This window comes from Stenella coeruleoalba (assembly GCF_951394435.1).
Source record: "Stenella coeruleoalba genome assembly, chromosome: 4".
Classification (NCBI taxonomy): domain Eukaryota; kingdom Metazoa; phylum Chordata; class Mammalia; order Artiodactyla; family Delphinidae; genus Stenella; species Stenella coeruleoalba.
In genome coordinates this window covers 82315485-82337858 of record NC_137149.1, presented here as the reverse complement: position 1 = coordinate 82337858, position 22374 = coordinate 82315485, and the positions used below count along the sequence as shown (strand labels likewise).

The 22374-nt window shown below is 32.2% G+C and overlaps 1 protein-coding gene across 1 annotated transcript in view; it reads left to right on the top strand.

Moving 5' to 3' along the window:
• TECRL (trans-2,3-enoyl-CoA reductase like) overlaps positions 1-22374 on the top strand; it is a gene marked incomplete at both ends in the record, with an annotated part of 91687 nt that overhangs the window by 42581 nt on the left and 26732 nt on the right. The window contains 4 exons of the mRNA XM_079920493.1: positions 4920-4964; positions 9558-9661; positions 17188-17303; positions 21577-21682. Of these exons, the coding sequence (XP_079776619.1) occupies positions 4920-4964; positions 9558-9661; positions 17188-17303; positions 21577-21682 (371 nt within the window). The remainder of the gene's footprint in view (positions 1-4919; positions 4965-9557; positions 9662-17187; positions 17304-21576; positions 21683-22374) is intronic.

The window sequence follows — 22374 nt, the reverse complement described above, 5'->3', positions numbered from 1 at the left end:
GGTGTCATAGAATTTAAGCACAGGAGACTACTACCATCCCTCTTCTGGAAAATTAATTTCTTTATTTTACCTCATGCTTATAGTTCCTTTAATTTATTTCTCATTACACTCTGGTTTTATTTGCTTGCCTTACAAGGTTATCTTGAAACGGGATGCCATTTGAAATGCACTTAGCAGCTACTGGTTCACAATTGTTTTTCAATTACACTTGCAGTTATTTTAGTTCATTTCAGGAAATCATTTTAGATTAAATCAAGTTGATTTCATAAGTTTTAGAGATTTTTTTAAAAAATGTTTCTTTCCTATAGGATTTTAATGGTCTTCTAATTATGTTTATTTTAGCATTTATAGTATTACTGTCATTTTCTGGGGTAAGAAAAAAGTCTATTGAAGGTGAAATGCAGTGTTCTATGCTCAGAAATTTACCATGAAAACCTCTTCATCAAATATTGATGATATCCTTCCTTTATTCATTTTCATATAGGGAATATCATTAAGAGATTTTGCATTATATTAACTTTTAGTACATATTCACATTATGCCAGACTTTATTATTCCAGATAGAATTCTAAATGGTTCTTTTGTATTAATGTCTTGTTATTCATCTATTCATATAACTATTTTTTCCATTTTTTATATTTTTAACCTTAAAATGAATCTGCATTGTTTTATACATATATACACAGAGTCCTTTTATATGTACTTGTATTTGAAAAAAGTTAATATATAACATATTTATATTACATATAAACACATTAATTATATATAGTTCACTTTTCAAATGGGTTATTGAAAATAACAATTAATACACTTTAAATTTATGATGCTAGATTTTTGAGGCTTTATTACCTAAAGGTTTTGTTGACATGTCACATATTTATTTTTCTGAACATTTCAAATGTATTTCCTAATATCCTGTATATATCAATTATTTAGAAAATATGGGCCTTCTTTGCTTCTTCCTCTCTGGAACTGTCATCTCCCAGATTAACTCTGACTGCAACACTTGTATCTAGTGGTAGGTCACAGTGAACAACCCAGACAAATTCACTTGTTTTCTCCTACATGCAGTTATGGAATTTTGAGGCACTGAGCTGAGCCGCATAGAAACTTGTACAACATTGTTTTATCTTACTTATGCTAAATTCTTGAACACAGCCAGCTCTGCATAGCATATTCTTAAGAACTGCATTCTATTTCTCTTTACTCTTCATCCCATCTCACCGCACCAGCCACAAAGAACCCAAGATGTAAACAACAAAAATAAATCACTGCTTTCTTTCCCCAAACGTCTCTGTGGTCCGCTATGAATATTCCACCATGTTAATTAAGTGGTTTCTTTAATTAATCCTTAACTGTTCTCAGAATTTCTCCCTCCTAGTAGGACTGGTGATCAAGAAAATGGTAGAGGTTAGGGGGCAAGTTTTACCTAGAGTCTTATGTAAGGGAGTCAAGTTCTAGGTCATGAAGGATACTAATTATTTCTGAAAAGTTCCTATAGTACTTTTTCTTCTAAATTTCTCCTCTTTCAGTATTAATATGACACATATGTTTCATTTAAGTATTCAATACCATGTGTAATCAAGAACTAACAAGAATAATTTTAATACCTTATAAACTATACCACACTAAATAATTTAATCTATGCATGCTTTAGTCTGTATGTTGTAACTACTAATTGGCTCTATATTTTCATATACACAAAGATAGAACACATGCCATCAGTGAGTCAAGAATAAAATATTTCTCTATTGCTGACTTTTGTCATTTCTAAAATTGAATACCTGGAAATATGAATGGTGCATTTCAGTTAAAATTTATACTGTTGATCAATATTCTATAAGAGGAATTCCAATCATAATAAAATGATGGCAGTCAACATGTTCTTAGGTACATCTTGGCATATGTACTTGAGTGTATGTAGCTTATAACATATTTTAGATGATTTATGTCCAATATAATTATATTATTGTCCTCTTCCTTTATGTTTCAAAATTTTAAAACAAATCTTTTTGAAGAAAGAAAATGTTCAAACCTTTAAATCTGTTTTATTTATCTTACAGGATTTAATTCAATCACTGATGCCAATTTTTATAAAAAACTCTATAATACAGAGCTTTAGGAAATGTATTTTATTTTATAATAAAATACAATATATATATATTAGATCCATATTATTCAGAATAAAGAATGAACATTAATCTTATAAAAACACAAATGTATCTCTATAATTTAAGTTATTGAAACAAAAATTCAAGAAACAATACTGAACCTGTCTATCCAGAGTTTATCCTAATATATGACAACCAGTGCCATGACAATCCATTTCTGCTTTATTCTATTCTACTCCTTTATATAATGCTGAGAATAACATTAATTCTATTTTTCAACTTACTAATGGGTCACAAGCAGTTTAGAAAACCCTATCTTACTAAAATAAATATATTTGAATTACATGCAGACATTACTTATTTAGGATGTTACTACATAGTGATATGAACACTTCCATTCATCAAGGATAGAACGCGAAGTCATGCCTAGAATATGACAGGAGTTACACAAGTCAAGTTCAATACCTTAAGTAATTTAAGATACTGGCAGATGCATTAGATCTACTACACAGTCATAATTCAGCTGTGAGCCAGTTGTCCAAATTCAAATGTACTCAGCATTATAAATAATATTCTAGACCATTCATATATGCTAAAAAACCTTGTACAACATGGGTCCTTTATCCCTTATAAACTGTCTTTTTCTCTGCTGTTCTTCCAGCCTATTCCATCTCACCCCAACAATCACAGAGCATTTCAGAAAATGTATGCTTTGCTCTTTGAAAAGATGACTGAAACTAATCTATAGCTTTAATAGGCAGTTATTAATTCTCTTTCACTAGGACACAGTATTCAAAGATCACAACCATTAAGTGCCGGGTTTATTTCATAAGTAGATTTATAGTTTATCCTTGTTGAGAGAGTTGGAAGGACATGGTTTTCCCTGAAGGTGTTTAGAGCTTCTGACTCCTCTGACTGATCATTGTGGATTCAGCCAGTATTGATTCATCTAGTTCATAGACATATCTATTTGCCTAAAATGATAGAGTAAGTTTTGCGTTGGCATTTCCACCATTAAAGGCATCATAAAGTGCTATTAAAAATGATGTTTTACATGAATATTGTTAAAATGGACAGAACTTGACAGCTTATGCACACTAATCATAAGTGCTCAATGACTATTTGTCAAATATAAATGGAATGTTATAAGTTTTGTCTTTTCTTCAATATCCATAATTGGAAACAATTAAAACTGTAGACATCTCTTTGCATTTGTTTCCATTATGCTTCTTTGGCAGCAGATTTTCAGTATGAATAATAAAGATAGTTATTTATAAATGCTTTTCAACAGATGATGTTAACATGCATTTCAGAACAACAAATGGCTATATAAATAATAACAATTATTAGTAAATACAAAACAAAAATAAAGTCTCTTTACCTGCATATTTTCTAATTAAAAAGAATCAAATGTCAGAGTTAAATGTCTGTGTCTTCCTCATTTGCCTTGCTATTACTAAATTTTGTTTAGATATAATCCTAAATAGCTTTTAACTTGTGATTACAAGTTTTGACTTATGAGTTTTTTGTCCATGAGAACTTGCATGTATAGTTGTCTTTTTGCAGTAAATTTAGAAAGAATTGATCCCAATAGTCTAGTTATGCCATGTTATCATTAATTACTCTGACACTTTAGAAAGTAATGTTTTGAGAATGAAATAACAACTGTGGAATATTCTTTTGATGATTTCTTCTTTTATTTTTTATTAACTGAATGTGCTTAAAATTGTACTTCAAAGTTAAGAATTAAATTTTCAATAGAGACTTTAAAATAGTAACATAGAATTCATTTTAAGAGAAAATAATTATATTCTGGTAATTGTGAACCAACATTTTTTTTATGGCAGTGTGTAATAAAGGTATTTTGATTTTCCTAACCAGATAGAATTTTTAGTAATCTATGTATTACTAATAGTAGTATAAGTAGAAGATACTAAAGTGATGATTCTGCTATAATTAATATGCCCATAATACTAAAAGTCGATGGTATATATTATTCTGATAGAGTGTCTTACTCCTGATAGAGAAAATAACTCACTTTCACATGCTAATGTTAAATAAATCTTAAATGAAGTCAGAGTTCTCCAGTTTTAAATGAAGATGTTTAAGATTATTTTTTGAAGAATAATTTTCGAAAAGCACACAAGTCATAGGTCACTTATTTTAGAACATGTCCACAAATTGAATGCAACTACTTAAAAAGTCCTCAGATCAAAAAGCAGAAAAACACCACTCCTAAAGCTCCCATCATGCTTTCTTCCAGAACTATCCACAGTGTTTCTCAGCACCCTGCAAAGGATAACCACTATCTCTATTTCTGGCACTGAATGATAATTTTTATTCACTTCCTGAGATCTAATCTGTCTTCCAATGGAAACTATTGCTTTTAAAATGTGTTTAGGGCTTCCTGGTGGCACAGTGGTTAAGAATCCGCCTGCCAATGCAGGGGGGCACAGTTCAAGCCCTGGTGTGGGAAGATCCCACATGCCGCAGAGCCCGTGCACTAAAACTACTAAGCCTGCTCTCTAGAGCCCGCAAGCCACAACTACTGAGCTCACGTACCACAACTACTGAAGCCTGCATGCCTAGAGCCTGTGCTCTGCAAGAGAAGCCAACGCAATTAGAAGCCCGCACACCTCAACGAAGAGTAGCCCGCTCTCACCACAGCTAGAGAAAGCCCCTAAGAAGTAATGAAGACACAATGAAGCCATAAATAAATAAATAAATAAATGTATTTATTTAAAAAATAAATAAATAAAATGTGTTTACACCTGTGCTTACAATTAAATGTTATTTTTCATTGAATAGGTCCAAAGTGGTACCCTTCTCGAGTGGGCCTGCAGCTAGAACGTGGTAAGAACCAATTTTACGAATCTATTTATTTGAGTCCCTTTGCTGTCTCAATAGATAATATTTATTTATCACTTACTAAATGGCAGGTATTGTAATAAATACTTTAAATATATTATCTCATTTGATCCTCCCAAAAAGGTAATGTTTCCCTTTTATGGGCAAGGAATTTTAGTCTTACAGAAATAAATTTCACACATTCACTGTCAGTGTGTATTGGAGACAGGATCTGAACTAACATCTGTATCAAAAGCTTTTACTGCTATATTCCTGCAATCTACTGCTTCCTGATATATACTCAGGGATACAGCTTAGCTCTGTTTCCTTTTTTTTTTTCTATTTAAAAACAGAATAAGGGAGGTAAGGAGGAACAGAATGAATGAATTATAGGGAAAAGTATTGTATCCATTAATAACCCTCAAGTATTTCAAAATTTCAAACCCTATTCTCCATTCAGAAAATTTATAAATATACACACTAAAGCGAATCCTGTTTAGAATCATTGTTTTTGACATTGCATCAACATGACCTTAAATTTGGACTTGTTAAATAAAAACTGTGGGTAGAATGTAAATTTGGGGGGGCTACTCAGTTCAGGTCCATGATAGTAAGTCTACAAGAGGCATCTATTAAGGAATTTCAATATCTAAATTTTTCCATTCAATTGTGAACTGAATTTTATTTTTCTGCAGTTTTTGCTTTTCCTAATATTCAGTGTATCATTTCTTAGATATCACATTCACTTAAGGACAAATGATGATTTTCTTGGATTTCTCTAAGATATTCTGTTTTCATTGTTATCTTAAATATTCCATCTTTCTATGAGATGTCTATGTTGAAAACATAGGAATCCACATCATTCTTAAAAGTCACACTTTCTTAAGGTCTCACATTTTTCCAAACTCAATTGTTCAAGACAAATTCCCATCTGGCTAGAGTTTAAAAGAGAATCATTGTCTTGTTTATTTCTGCCTCTGCAGGGCATAGTATGTGCCAGGCACATAAATACCTTTCAACACACGGATACTGAAATAACATAAAATGAAATAGTGGTTTTGTTTTCTGAACTTGACTCTTATATAAAGAAAACTGAGAATGCCACAGGCATCAATGTCAAGTGTAACTTCAATTTGAAGGACACTATATGGGACTGGGGGATTTCTGTTACTTCACCCTTTCTGGTGAATGTGACTTTTTACTTTCCCCTCACTTATATACCTGGTTAAGTGTTCCAGGGTGTGATCTGAATAAAGTATAACCCTCCAAGTGTTCTTTGATAGGAATATGATGGCATATTTTAAAAAACGAATCAATGCATTTAGTAATACAAGCAGGACATGGTGCCAAGAAGAGGTTATTTGCAGTAATGCAGAATTTTAAACCTGACTCTTCTACTTATCTTTAGAGTCTTCTTTTATAAAGTAGAGCTAATAAAGAACCTAACATGTTTTTTTTTTTGTGTGTGTGGGGGGGGGTGGGAAGGTTTGTAAGTATTAAATAGGATTATGTTTATAAAATGCTATAATGATTTGTACATGGTAGATGCTTCATTGAACATAGTTGTAACTATTAATATTAAGGAAAAAGACTTAACACCAAAACAAAGCAAGGCATGAATATTTACATTATAGTTGCTGCCAGAATACATTTGCCAGAATGATTGCACTATAAGTAATGATGCCATGTGAATTTAGAGTCCTTTACAGTTTCCTGACACAAAAGACTGCTAAAACACAAATAAAAGAGTAAGCAATTGATTTTTATGTGAAAAATAGCAAAGGTTTATTTAGCTCAGTGCTTCTGCTGAGCTGGGCTGAACTTGGCTTTGCTTGGCTAATCTCACTCAAATAGCTACAGTCAACTGGCGGATTGTTGAAGACTGACCTTTTTAAGATGGCCACGACTACAGTCACTCCTCTCTGCTCTATGCTTCATCAGAATATTCTGGGCTTGTTATCATGGTGGCGTCAGAGGTGCAAATAAATGAGCACAAGCACTCAAGAATTCATGAGATTCAGGCTTAGAACTGGGATATGATCCCTTGTCCCACATTCTATTTGTCAAAGCAAGACACTAGGCTAGCCTATATTCAAGGGGTGGGAAAATAGACACCAACTCTTAATAGAAGGAACTAAAAGTTATATTGCAAATGGTGTTGTTATGGTAATGGTGAATAATTGCAGTCATTATTGCAATAAATCTGTCATACAAACTGGTAACTAAAATGTGCTCTCTCTTATTACTGCGATTAATATACTTCATAAGGTCCTGGAAGTACAGTGTTGAATTTCTAATTCTTAGAACCATTAGATTTGTTCAACAGAAAGTTGAAGCATGGGTAGAGTTGGTCCTTCTCTTCCCATCCCTGACTCCAACCATCCATACCCATTATAAAACAGCCTTGACAAACCCGTAAGGTTAGAAGTATGCACCTTAGTGTCTGGCCCATTCTTGGGAGAAAATGCCCCCCAAAAATGTATTACTTGAGTTAATTCAGGCAGAAAATTCAGTGGTCTTAAATGGTCAAAGTATCACATAGATGGATGGGCTTCCATTAGGCATGGTCTCCTGGGCCCACATATTGCGGGGGGGTCGGGAGCAAGAGCAGGGTGCTGCGCATGCCCCCTGCACACAACACCACCTAAGAGGTGGGCAAAACACCTAAGCCACCCCTCTGGCCCTATCTCTGGACACACTCCTACCCTCACCCCATATAAGGAACAAGCACTCCCTCGCCTCAGGGAGCGGGCATGCAAGGAAATCTTTTGTTTGTTCTCTCTTCCCCCTGCTGTAGCAGGAGTCCCAATAAAACCTCACCTGAATTTCTTTTCTGGCCTCTGATAAATTTCTACTGATTAAGGAGGCCAGAACCCTAGTCTGTAAAACTAGTGTCAATATATTGAAGCTCTGCATCCCTCTTTCTGACTCCTTCATGCAGATTTAAAGAATTTGTTATTAACTCAGGCCCACCTAGATGATCTCTTTTGAAGCCATATATCAAAACCTAATCAAGGAAGTGATAGCCTATTATATTCATGTTGTATTTATCAAAATTAATATATAACAATTTTATATTTTTATGTTATGTTAAAATACCTATAATTGTAAATCTATGTCTTGGATTTTGAAAATCATCTAATGATAGTCATAAATTAACATCTTACTCTTTCTTTCAATAATAGAGAATAAAATGAAACCTGTACATGACTGGAGATAATATAAATCACAAATAGATTAACATAAACTACAATATAAATAAAAACAACAACAGCAACACTAATAGCATTATACTTGTGAGATACATCCGTGTTGGTACATATGGCTCTAATCTACTCATTTTTCTTTCTGTACAGTATACTGTACAGAATAAATTAAAAAAATTTATTAAAAAAATAAAACAAAATATAGTTATCCATATCTCATTTATGAACACAAGATTTTTTACAATGTTTTGTTATTACAAACAGTGCTAAAAAGGACATCTTTGTACATATTCTTCAGGACACACTTGCCAGACTTACCTAGTGTTTATTTTTAAGAACAGAACATTTCCCTTACACATCTTTTGACATGTTCTGTTTATTTTCCTCCTATTTAATGAGAAATTCCTTCTCAGTAATCTTTGCGGTATATATGTCTTCTTACTTCAAAAGCCTGGAGTGCTAGAAATCTCAGTCTTAGTTTCTATCTTTCCTTTTCAAACTGAATGCATAAATAATCTCTTCATGCCCCATGGCTTTAACTGTTAATGACTTTTAAATCATCTACAGAGCTACCCAACTGCCTACTTGACAGCTCCCACTTGCAGGTCTAATAGATATCACACACTAAATACACCCTAACCGAAATTTTCATTTTCACCCCAAATCCCACTCTTTCCTCAATCTTCTTCATGACAGTTAATGAGAGTACAATGCACATAAGTGCTCAGGTCAAAAATATAAGCACTGCCTGTATCTCACTGAATCCTTTTCTCTCAAGTTGAACCTGCTCTAAGTTCAAAATATGTCTGGGATTGATGAAATTTTAACATTTCCACCAGTGCCATGTTAATCCAAACAAACCTCATACCCTGATTGACGAATTTTGACTTCCTCCTAAGTAATCTTGCTCCCTTTCTTCCCAGTTACCACACAGCACCCATAACCATCTTTTAAAAAGGTGAATCATGCCTATCCCCAGGTGCTTTGCAATGACTTTTAAAATCATTCTACTCCAAATAATTTATCTTATAATAAAATCATTTATAGAACGGATATGTGTATCTACTGACACACAAAATTATACTTTAAAAATACCTTGTATCATAGTTGATTATGATATCACCTAATATTACATTTTCTCAGAACACAATATGATAGTAGCTAGTGGTAGTCTGTACTTTGTTTAAATAGCATTGGGAAACCACTGTGTATTTGAAAATTTGCCAGATATATTTTATAAAATGGGTTTATTCACGTTATCTTACTTTAAAGATTTACTGTAAATTGCAATTTCTATGTAAAATTCATCCTTAGCTTTCACTGGTTTCACATTAAAATTATTTACCATTATGCCTTGAAATTGTATTAAAATGATATTTCCTTGTCGTTTAAGGTGGGCCCTTTTTGAAGGACTACATAACCATTCAAAGTGTTGCATCTTCCTCCATTGTCACACTTTATTTTACAGACCTAGGTCAACAAGTCAGTTGGACTACAGTAAGTATCGATTTGAAATGCAATAAACATGTCCCACATTTTGACGTAATTTGTTGACATAGAGGACATTTTCTGTCAAATAAATTCATAGCGAAACAAAATATTGCACTAAAGGTATTTTAAATTTTCCATTCTTACTATGATCAGTGGCCAAATTTCCATTCAAGAATTGGAGAAATGAAAATACATGGTTGAAAGGAGGATAAATCCCTTTTTAAATGTCAATCTATCTTATGACCGATGGCTTTCTGCTTTCCCTATGCTTTGTCAGTTACATAGTGTTTCTTCAACTTTTCCTTCTAAGAGCCTCGGGATAATGAAGACCCATTTGTTTGGAAAGAGTGGAGAGAGAATATTCAATAAAAAATGTTCCAAGGCAGTGGGGAGGACATTTTAAAGACTGAGAGTGAAGTAGTAAGACTTCTTTGTGTTGTGAGGGGTGGGGCATTCTTTTGACTTTCTTGAAGGAGGTGTTTTCAAAGTGGTGGCAACTGAATCCAATAACATTAGAAGAATGAAGACCATATTAAAAAACAGGAGGACTAAGAAACATAAAATACTTGACACTACTTCACAAGTATTGACATATTCATGAGTAATGGAATAGATGGAATATCTTCAGTAGAAAGAAGCTATGAAGCTATGTGATATTTAGTGACAGGCAGTTAAGGAGTTAATCTGATAAATAATTTTGACTAGTGCAATCATTCTATTATTCAATTAAATTAAACCTATTTTTATATTGTTCAGATTTTAAAAGTTTTTTTCTGATTACCTTCTATTTAATATTTGTGATATGGTTACTTTTAATATTTTCTATTCAAAATGGCATTCTTTTGCCAGCATAGTGCTTTGAGTTTTCCCTTTATAGTTAAACAATCAATTTTTAAAATTATTACAGACACATGATAATTTATACATTGTTATTTAATTCTCAAAAGGAGAAATTCCAGTTTACATTCATTAATCAAAATGTTGTCACATGCTTTACTTTTCCAGCAATTTCTCCTTTAACATACATTATCTTCCTGTATTTAGATAATTCTTTTAGTGTGTTTGGTTAAATGGTTCCTTTAGTTTCCAAGATTTTCTGAGCCTCTGAGTACTAATTTGTTGCACTAAAAACTGAGTTTGTAGTATTCTGAATCCTTGTGAAGTATATCATAATGTTTACAAAACAACCTACTAATACATGCATCAAATAAGCAAAGGGCTTAGTGTTTAAATGTGATATCTACAGACCTTTGCTAAAAGAGATTTTAGTCTAGCAGATTTTGATTTTCGAAGGTTAAAATATTCACAGAGTCTTTGTCCACATTTATAATGAAAAGGGAATTCTGTCTACAGAAATAATATCAGAGTGAGTGACAATAACTGTGAGTTCATAAGAAATTCCAGCTGCAGCATTTGGATAAGCACTGAGGAGAAAAAGTGCTAAGGTAGAATTCTATGATAATTGTACTAGAAAATTATAGCTTATTTGGGAAGAAAGTCATTTAGGTGACAAAGAGAACTCTGAAAATAGGCTGAATATTTTAAAATCAACCCTATGGTTCACACACTCTTTTGCTCCAAATGAGTCAGTCCTATTAAATGCTAAAAAATATACACATTATATTGCAGTCACACCCACTTTATATCAACCAAATTATACAATAAAAGCAATATTTTTACCACACATAACGTTCTTGCACATTCATAAAATATTAAAATGTACTCCTATAATAAAAGCATTATCATAAGTATTCTTTTTTTTTTTTTTTTTTTTTTTTTTTTGCGGTACGCGGGCCTCTCACTGCTGTGGCCTCTCCCGTTGCGGAGAACAGGCTCCGGACGCGCAGGCTCAGCGGCCGTGGCTCACGGGCCTAGCCGCTCTGCGGCATGTGGGATCTTCCCGGACCGGGGCTCGAACTCGTGTCCCTTGCATCGGCAGGCGGACTCTCAACCACTGCGCCACCGGGGAAGCCCTATCATAAGTATTCTCTTTGTAAGAAATAATCTCTTCAATTTAGCAAAGTCAAAATTAAGATTTTAATAATTTTTATGAAATAAGAGTTTGTTACAGAATATTGAGAAAACTCTTGCCTCATGGAACTTATTGGAAGACTTAGGAGAAAGGTTTATTATAATAATATAATAATCCCCATCACACAAATCCTATTAACTAAAGATCTTATTCAGTTTTCACTATTTTTATATTCATTTATGTGTGTATATAGTCCTATGCAACTTATCTCTTGCATAGATTCATGTATTCACCACCAAAATCAGATACAGAATTATTCATTCCCACAAAGGAACTCCCTCATATTACCCCTCTGTATTCACACACTCTTTTTCCTATCCTGGGGCAACCACCAATCTGTTTTTCAACTCTATATTTCTGTCATGTGGCAATTGCTATATAAACAGAATCAAATATTTTTTGATTGACGTTTATTTTTCTCTAAGCATAGTGCCCTTGGGATCCATACTGGCTGTTGCATGTATATCAATACTTAGCTTCTTTTTCTTGGTGAGTGGTACTCAGTTGTATGTATGTAACAGGGTTTGTTTAATTATTCACCCATTGACAGACATTTGACTAGTTGTCAGTATTTTGCTGTTACAAATAAAGCTACTACCTATCTGAGTGTAGGTGTTGGTATGAACATAGTTTTTTATTTCTCTGGGACCACTGTTGAGTTTTAAGAGTAACATTTATATTCCACATACAAGTTCTTTGTCTGATACGTGGTTTGCAAATATTTTCTCTCAGTTTTAACTAGTCTTTTCATCCTCTTAACAGGACTTTTGTTGCTGTACAAAAAGTTTTCAATTTTAATGCAACCTAATTTAGTAATGTTTTCTTTTAAGGATCTTGCCTTCACTATCATATGTAAGAAACTTTTGCCAGGAGTTTTTCTTTTATGAGTTCTTCTAATGGTTTAATAGTTTAATATTTTATGTTTTAATCATAGTTTTTTATTATAAAGAATTATCTATTTTTTAATTGTCAAACTTAATGTTTATTTTTAATTTGCCTCATGTGTCCTATAATCTATTGTTGGCTTTTTTTTTTTCTTACTCCATATGGATTAATTGTCATACTATCTTTTCTATTAGCCTCTCTGGTATTTTGGTAGTTATATCTTATTTTTCACTAACTCTAGTGATTACCCAAGAGATTATAATGTGCATCTTTAAAATATTAAATACTAGTAAAAATTGTTTGTTTATTAATGTGAAAATACTTCACAGAGAGTTGAATACCTTTAAGGTATTTAGGCCCCTCCTGAATTTTCTATTACTGTGATATATTTTAATTATATACTTTAAAGTTAAAATCCACTACTATAATATCACGTGGCCAATCTTTATTTAAATTTATCCTTTTCACTGCAATTTCATTTTTCCTTCTAATACTGAGCTTACATCTGGTATCATTTTCCTTCTTCCTTAAAAACACTTTTAATGCTTTATTCTGGTTCTGTCTTTGATGAGTTCTCTCAATTATTGTTCATCTTAAAATGTATTTATTGAACTTATTTAACTTCTATTCTTTGAGAATATTTTTGCAGAAAAAAATACATGTTGGCAGTTATTTTTGTCCTTACTTCACAAAACTGCATTATTTTGACTTCTGACTCCCATTGTTTTTGTTGAAAAGTCTACTGTACTCCTTAAGTCTTTTACCTGGCTTATTTAAAATTCTACTTTTGTTTGATTATCAGAAGTTTGATTATAGTGTACATAGCTATGATTGTGGTTTTATTTATCCTGCTTTGGGTTTATGTGTTATCTGAGTCTATGGTTTGATATATATTTAAATTGAAAAATTAGCATAATCTTGTCATCTTTTGATTCTCTGTTATTCTCTTTGTATTCTCCTTCTGGGATTTATATTACGTTTTCATACTTTTCAGAGTTTTCAAATATCTGCCTCAATTCTCAATCTTTTATTTTTCTTTGAACATTAAAAGATTGTTTTCTAAATCTAACTGATAATTCTGTTATGTGAATCTTTAGTTCTCCTGTTTTCAATGTCCTTCGTTATGGTCATAATATCTTCACTCCTTGTATACCTTCATATTTCTGACTTAGTGTGGGAAAATTTATGTGAATAAATTTAAAGATAACTTGAGGCCTAGGATGATGTTATTGTCTTTCAAAGATAATCTATCATTCTGCAGATGGACTAATGGCACTATTGTGTACAGGTCATCTCATTCCAATCCATGATTAAAATGATTTCAGACTGAGCTTCAGTATCTATGAAGACAGATCTATTTCTGCCTCATCTTCACTCCTAAGTTGTAACTCTTCTAGATCCCAGCCCAAATCCTGGAGATTTTATAGAGCCACCTCTGTCTTTGAAAGATAGCAAGCAATAATTTTTGTACTTCCATTCTCAAGCACCCTCAAAAGTTTTGGTCTTTTTATCAGGCTGTTACCAAGCTTCATATCCCAGGTCAATCACTTCTCTGGAGCTCCATTTAAAACATCTTGACCTTCTAATTCTTCAGTGACTCAGTAGCTCTTTGGAGGCTGAAAAACATTTCGATCAATTTTTCTTGCTGATCTCATTAGGATGGTTTGTTTGAATAACATGGGAATAGAATTCTCCATTATATGTTATACATATAATAGTTTTTTTTTTTCTTTTAAGAAAACCCTTCTAGTATCATATTACCTTCAATAGTGTTCACTGAGTAAAAAGTGATATTACTACTGGGAAATGTTTTTGTAATTTTACTTAGTAGCTCTCCTATCTTTGGAAAATTAAGGTTGGCACTACTTTATTTTTGTCAGCAATTTCCAACAACTGTGAAATGTGCAATTTATTTTGCTTTTGACTGTCAATTGTTATTTTAGAAAATAAATAAAGCCAACACCACCCTAATAATGACAGGACTAAAAAAAAAATTAAGGGAGAATGAAATACATTAAGTGCAGTCTAAGTACAAGGGTCTTAATCAGTTCACAACAATTGCAGCTGAATGTTTCAATTTATATTCTCTAAACAGCTTATTGCCTTCTTCCTTTTCAATTTAGATATATACCAATTTGAATATTCCACAGAAGCTCCAAAAATCCCAATTACATAGCTTGCCTAGTAGAAATAATGGATTTTACATTTAAAGCAACACCTAAGTTTAAAACAGAGAACTTTCTATAAGGAGATGCATGAAAATAACTTGATGTCAGAAATAAATTGGAATTTAAAAGTAGTATATATCTTCAAAGTAACAAGAAAGTGCATCTGCTTATTTTGAATATAGAATCTCTATTAAACTTTTAGATTATGGAATTCCCAGTCTTTGTAAATTCACCTGCTTTGCTTAGGCTGTATACCTGTAAATACATATGTTTGTATGTTTACTTTGGCTTTAGTCTTGTTTTTACTCTTTTTTGGTAGAAGAAGAGCAATTCCTGTTTCAGAAGTCTGTTTTATTAATATTTCTCTGCATGGCTCTTGTTTTTCTTTACTCTAAATCTATTTTCTGATTACTTCCTAAATATAATCAAACATCTCTATTCCTTCTATCTGCACCCAAATAGACATTTTGCTTGAAAGATGCATTGTCTAAAAGTTATTTGTTATTATCCTCCAGTTCTTTCAGGTCCGGATGTATCCTTCATACTTCGGTACTCTTTTAACCCCCATGTTTCAGCATGAACAATATTTGTGATAAAATGCTGGGTCTTCTAGAACATATTATTGTAAGCTAGCAGGCTCCCCTGATTTTTTTTAGGAGATGATGGAGACAAGATTGTAGTTTAATTTTCTCTGATCCAAAAAATTTCATATTTGTGATAACATTTTTACTAACTTAATAAAGAGTGACATTTGGTCAGGTTAACTATTGTTTACAATATTTTTCATTTCTGACATATTACAATAGAACTTGCTCAAAATTGACTTGACTAGGTCAGAGGCATTGAAATAGATATTTTAAACTTTTTGTTGTAATAAAACAATCACTATCCTAATTGTTCTAGAGTATTATTAACTAGACTATATTATCAGATATTCAAAAGTGGTAAACGGGGCTTCCCTGGTGGTGCAGTGGTTGAGAGTCCACCTGCCGATGCAGGGGACACGGGTTCGTGCCCCGGTCCGGGGAGATCCCACATGCCGCAGAGCGGCTAGGCCCGTGAGCCATGGCCGCTGAGCCTGCGTGTCCGGAGCCTGTGCTCCGCAATGGGAGAAGCCACAACAGTGAGAGGCCCGCGTACCGAAAAAAAAAAAAAAAAAAAGTGATAAACATTTTTATTCCATATCTGAATAATCAGGAATGTTGTATGCCATAAATTAATATAGTCTCTTCTCTCAGTAAAAATGTTGCTTTAATACTGAATTTATTGGACGTTGCACTGTTCTTATCCTCACATAGACGTCTTTCTTGCCTCATGAGATAATAAATATCATTTAGAAAAAGTATAACTGAAGAAACCTGCATGTATAAATAGCTATTTACACGTATGTATATATACATATATATGTAATTATATATGTATGTTCATATATCATATATTTTAACCATGTAGCTATACAAAATTCTCACCAGAGATAAGAGCATAATTAATAATCAATGTGAACACCTGTATTTTTGAGCAAAATATGTACAACTTCAAGTTTCCTACCTTAGAAAAATGATAAAAATTGGCAAAGACAAAGCAAAGTAGTAACGGCAGTCGAATTAATCATTGTCATGTTTGTATTCTTTCTCTTCTCTTTGAACACCCATAGAGGAAATTATTTTTGCTTTTTTGCCTGAAATTTTCAGAATGTGACTTTAACCTGGTTTTAGCATCAAAACAAAACCAAATAATTGACAGTCACCAGATTCAGAAAACTATTAGAAAACAAGTCAATTATCTTTCTGCAATCACAAGGTCTCATTTTCAATTATCTTTCCAATTTTTATGATTGTGTCTCTGTAGATTGGATATCTCTCTCCACATACATGGTTGCCACTTAGCTCCAGAATTCAGAAGTCAATCTTATAAAACTACTCACTCAGACTCATTAGAATTAATCTAAAATTTCCAAAAATGAGAAGTAAATTATTTCAATCTGAATAAGTGTCAAATCAATTGAGTTCAAAATGGCATGGCCATAAAAAGATTAAAAGAAAGAAAGAGAAACTATTTCCCATTCCATTCAATGACAAAGACAGTTAACACAGAAGATTCATTTGTATGGGGCTGGAGAGACATGAGAAATGCATTTATGATTGTTTGATTAAATAAAAATTCCAGTGTACTATTTATGAAGAAATCATTATGTTCAATATTTTTAGTTAAATTAACCATTTATGATTGTCCTTTTCCTTAACACTTGGCTAATTCTTCCAAGGAAGACTTCTTGCTATTTGTGATAGCACTTAATTTAGTTCTTTTTCAAGAATAGATGCTCACCTGTCCATTTCACCAATTTACGTAGCAGGCTAAGTCTGTGGACATGCTTATTATGGTCCTAAGTAAATCTTAATCATATCTATAAAATGTACTGTTTAATCTAAATCACCTTCTTTTTTTAGGTATTTTTGGCTGAATACACAGGACCTCTGCTAATATATCTCCTCTTTTATTTGAGGATCCCATATATATATGACATGAAAGAGAGCTCTAGAAGATTACGTCACCCAGTAGTACAGTAAGTAATACATATACATGGAACATATAGATTAAGGAGGAGACAAACTAGTACAGACATTATGCTAATAAATATTTTTTGTAAACACAATTATAGTGGATTGAATTTTAGGGTAATATATTTTAGATAACAAGAAGTAATGTATGCATGCCAACTTTTAAGTTTATAAACAGGAACTATTACTTAATATACTTAATACTTTAAGTATACCTTAAAGCAGAGGTAATTTCAGTTAATAATGATCACAATCAACAAGAGAAAAGCTTAATATTACAAAGTTGAGAGGCCATATATAGGACTCAAAATATTAATACTTCCCTAAAAACATGGGCAACATTGCGTAGAAAAGAAATAATGACTGAACTAATAAACTGGAAGAAAAAGGTTTTAAAAATTACAAAATTAAATTTTACTTTTAACCAGGACAGTTATCAAAGCAGAATATATAACTACAGTTCTTCACGTATTGTGGAAATAGTCTCCCTCTCTCTTTCTCTCTTCATATCAAATAACAAATTAAAGAGAAAGAATAATCATTCAAGATGCTACATTGACATGTAGAGTTAGAAATTTGTTAAAAAAAAAAAAGGAACCTGGGCAAATGACTAAACTCTAAGTGAATTAAAAAGCAAAATTCAGGTCATAAGGATGCTAGAAGACAGAGAATAATTTGACTCCTGGATTTCTCATCTCAGATTTGTCTTTCCTTCATTCTTAATTCTGTACTCCAGCCACAATTACCACCCTTGTCCTGACACCTACCATGCCCTTACACACCATCCCTCTTCCTCCATTGCCTCCCTCTTCTTTATTTTTTTCAAACTTCAAATAGAGCTCAATATTACTTAGTATTAGCCATTCCTATTCCTTCAATGAGAAATACGTTACTAAAATGTTTTTCCTTTATACAGTTTATTACTTTAAAATTATATATTTACATAGTCATTTGTGTCTTTCCCTCTATAGAGTTTAATTTCTATAACGGGTGTCTTTTGGTGCTCAGTCAATTTTGCTGCTTAACACATTACCTGATTTATAAAAAATACTCAATAGTAATGTTCTGTATGAATAAATACATGAACCAGTTACATGAAAATTTATTTTATATTAGGCACTTTTAGAGTATAAAAACAGAGGAACCTGATCTGGATGCGAGTTCTGAAATGGGCTTTTCTATGAAAGTTATGTTTGAACATTTTTCTTTGTTTTCTGAAGGGACGTGTCAGATTTTAACTAGTAAATCTGAGGAATCTTCATATGGAAATTATCTGTGGTACATAGCAGTTTGATGCTTTGTAGGAGCAGACAGAAAGCTAGGAGAGTAGAGGCACAGAGAAGCAAGGGGAGATTGGATCTCAGGGATCATAGTCAGGTCAGTATCTGGCAAGTTGCTCAGGGCCTTTTGGAATGTTAAAGTCTACCTTTCTTTTTCTTAAGTTAAGAGAATGCCCAATTCATTTAGAAAGTCTGGGATGGAGTGTTCATAGGTGAATGTAATTGCCCTCATTTTTTAGATCAAACATATAATGTGTACCAGATATATATCACAGCATGAAAAAAGAACACGTTTTTTTTTCCCCAGCAGCATTCTCAAAGGAATTGACCGACAGTTGGTTATTATTCTTAAACACAAACAGAGCATGTTTTATAACTTCTCAGTGATAAATGTATCTGTTCCACATTCTTCCTAAGGAGCAAATATGTGAAGTTTATATTAAATCATTCAGAGGAGATACACACAAACACACAAACTACTTTTGAAATTTGAGTGTCTAGTAGAGGTCAGGTCATCCCTCATATACCACACTCCATCTAAAAAAAACTCTAAAATCTTCTTTTTGTTGCCTTTCCTGAGCCCTTCTCAACTCCTGGAATCCTTCCACTGTGCCCTCTGCAATTCAAAGTCCACTGTTAGCAAATTTCTTATATTGTCAACCTTTTATCTGAGCATTGCCTTCATATTCTTCCTCAACAGAAACCTGGTACACTGCCTCCCTTGCAGCTCTATAAAGTGTCTTTTTTCTCAGTCCTCATACCTTGAAACTTACTTGATGAAACATAAGATATTTTCAAATATTACATTTGGGAAAAAGAGACCCAAGCCTATTTATGGATGTTCAATTAGTTTAGCACTGGAAAGAGAAAGAGTTGATGTTTGAAGGGAGGTCAACCATAATTAAATAGAATATTTTGGAATGAAATCAAACTTGGTAAGTGCAAAGTCCAATAATGTGCAAAGTGGTATATATCCAGATATTAAGTCATAGCTAGCTGCTATGCTAATATCTATGCCCTAATGGTGAAATATAAATTAAATATGTGAACTAATTTAATCATAGTTTAAATTAAAATTTCTCATTCAGTGCTCTGCTACATTGCTGGGCATAAGATAATTTTTCTGCTTTCTTACAAAATGGAAAATTCTACTACTCAAGTATTTATATAAATATTCTTCAAAAGAACCAAGAAGTTAAGAGAGATGCTGATTCTCTTACCAGTCCTTTGAACCCACATGCAACCTCCTATATCAGGATGTTTGTTTTTGCTTCTCTTACTGTCTAGAAAGCTCTGTCCCCAAATATCTACACTTTGTTTTCTCACTTCTTTCAGAATTTGTCTATTGTTCTTAGATATACACATCACACAGAACATGTCTCTCCCATAATAGGTGCACAATTATATTTTTATGAATTAATGAATAATGATCTATTCCCTAATGATTTAGCCAGGTTGGTTTGTTTTTGTTTGATTAATTATTTGTTTTCCCTAAAGTCATTCTTATTAATACCAGAAATCATTAATTCATTGTGTTTAATATAAACTTACAGTGTAGACTCAATGTTTGATTTTACATATTGTAAATGCAATGCTTATTTTTATGCTTAACCTTTATACATTTAAGTATATGATCTTTGATCCTTATTGATTTTCTTGAAAAACAATTATAGTTTTTGAAGTTTTACAGGTTTATTTATAATAAAATAGATGCATATTTTAATAGAAAATATTTTAAATATAAACAAGAAAACATGCTTCTATAAATCATATTTGACATCTACTTTTTAAATATTAGTTATATAAATGACAAGAAGAGGTGGTGATATGTTAGAATAGCAACAAAAACAAAGCAACACAAAATACTGCAATATGTTAGGCAGTCAAAGACCAAACATAAAACAAACTAAACAAAACAAAAGCTGCATTGACTCCATAGGAAAGGAAATTCCAACTTTTTCAGTCTATGGTACTTGCTAAAGGACAATCAGACAATGAAAAAAGTATTTTGGATATTATAAAATGTCAAATGCATTGTAAGTATGTTTTGAATACTTTTAAAGTTGTAAATTTTCTGCTTCAGTCTTAGGGATTTTGAAATGAGCATATTTACAATTATTATATTTATATATATATTCCTTGAGCAGATGTAAACATACAGTTAATGACTGTTGTTATGAAATATTTTGAGAGTCATCAGAAGTAAATTTATAGAAACTGTTGTTACAGTACTTTTATTATTAAATAAATTTAGAAATTTTCTAGAAAATAAAAATATCAAAAAAACTTGTGTTTTGGTTACCAGAAACAATATTTCCTGATAAATAGAAAGTTGTAGCATACAAATGAACCTATTTACAAAACAGAAATAAAGTCACAGATGAGAAAACAAACTTACGATTACCAAGGGGAAAAAGTGGGGGAAGGATAAATTGAAAGATTGGCATTGACATATACACACTACTATGTATAAAATAGATAACTAATAAGAACCTACTGTATAGCACAGGGAACTCTATTCAATACTCTGTAATGATCTATATGGGAAAGGAATCTAAAAAACAGTGAATATATGTATATGTATAACTGATTCACTTTGCTATACAGCAGAAACTAACACAACATTGTAAATCAACTATACTCCAGTAAAAATTAATTTTAAAAAAGATGTAACTTCAAAAATAAGAACAAGGGACTTCCCTGGTGGTCCAATGGTTAAGACTTTGCCTTCCAGTGTAAGGGATGTGGGTTCAATCCCTGGCCAGGGAGCTGAGATTCCCACATGCCTCGAGGCCAAAAAACCAAAACATAAAGCAGAAACAATATTGTAACAAAGTCAATAAAGACTTTAAAAATGGTCCACATAAAAAAATAATAAAAGAAAAAAAGAAAAAGAAAGTTGTAGTAAACTAAAAAATAAATAAAACATCTTATATATAAGGTGACCCAGATTTTTTGGAAGGGAATTTAATGTGTTTGTGTTTTATTTTCTTTCTAGCTTGGCCTGCTTCTGTCATTGTATACACTATATCCGATACCTTTTGGAAACCTTATTTGTTCACAAGGTTTCCGCAGGACATACACCTTTGAAAAATTTGATAAAGGTGGGAATTGATATGTTTTGTAATTTTAATTGTTATTGAGAAATTTTATGTATTGGATCATCTACATCATCATTAAATCATGTTTATTTCTCTCAAGCTTAGATTTTTCTATTCAGCTTTATCAGCATATCTTAAACATTCCGCTCCTGAAATGCCATTTCCTGAGCGATCTAGTTCATTGGAGCTGCCCTCAACCAATAACATTACATAAAATATTTGGCATGACCTTACGTTACAAGTTACGTACTTTTAGGCACCTTTAATTTTGGAAATACTTAGCACTGAATTCAGATTAAGTGCCACTTGAAGAGGAAGAATCTCATATATAAACCCTCTTATAAATATACATTTGTGTGATTAAAATGATGATGCTACACCCTATAATTGTGATTGGTGTCAGTGTAATGACAATATCTTTGCTCTTCCCCAAAATGGTAAATACAAATGTTATTAACCATCAATTAACTATCAAGAAAACGGGAAATGTTCTGGAACATTGAAATGGAAATGTACATTAGATAACATGGTGTAATTCAGTTTTCCAATTCAAAGTAAAATTTATTTTAATTTTTTTCCAATTTAAAATTTAGTTTCAGAATGAATTATTTCTTTACTAAAATATTCCTGAGTTTTAGCAAATATCTGTTTTCTTAGAATTTCAACAAGCAGACATTCTATTGTTGTCATTATAA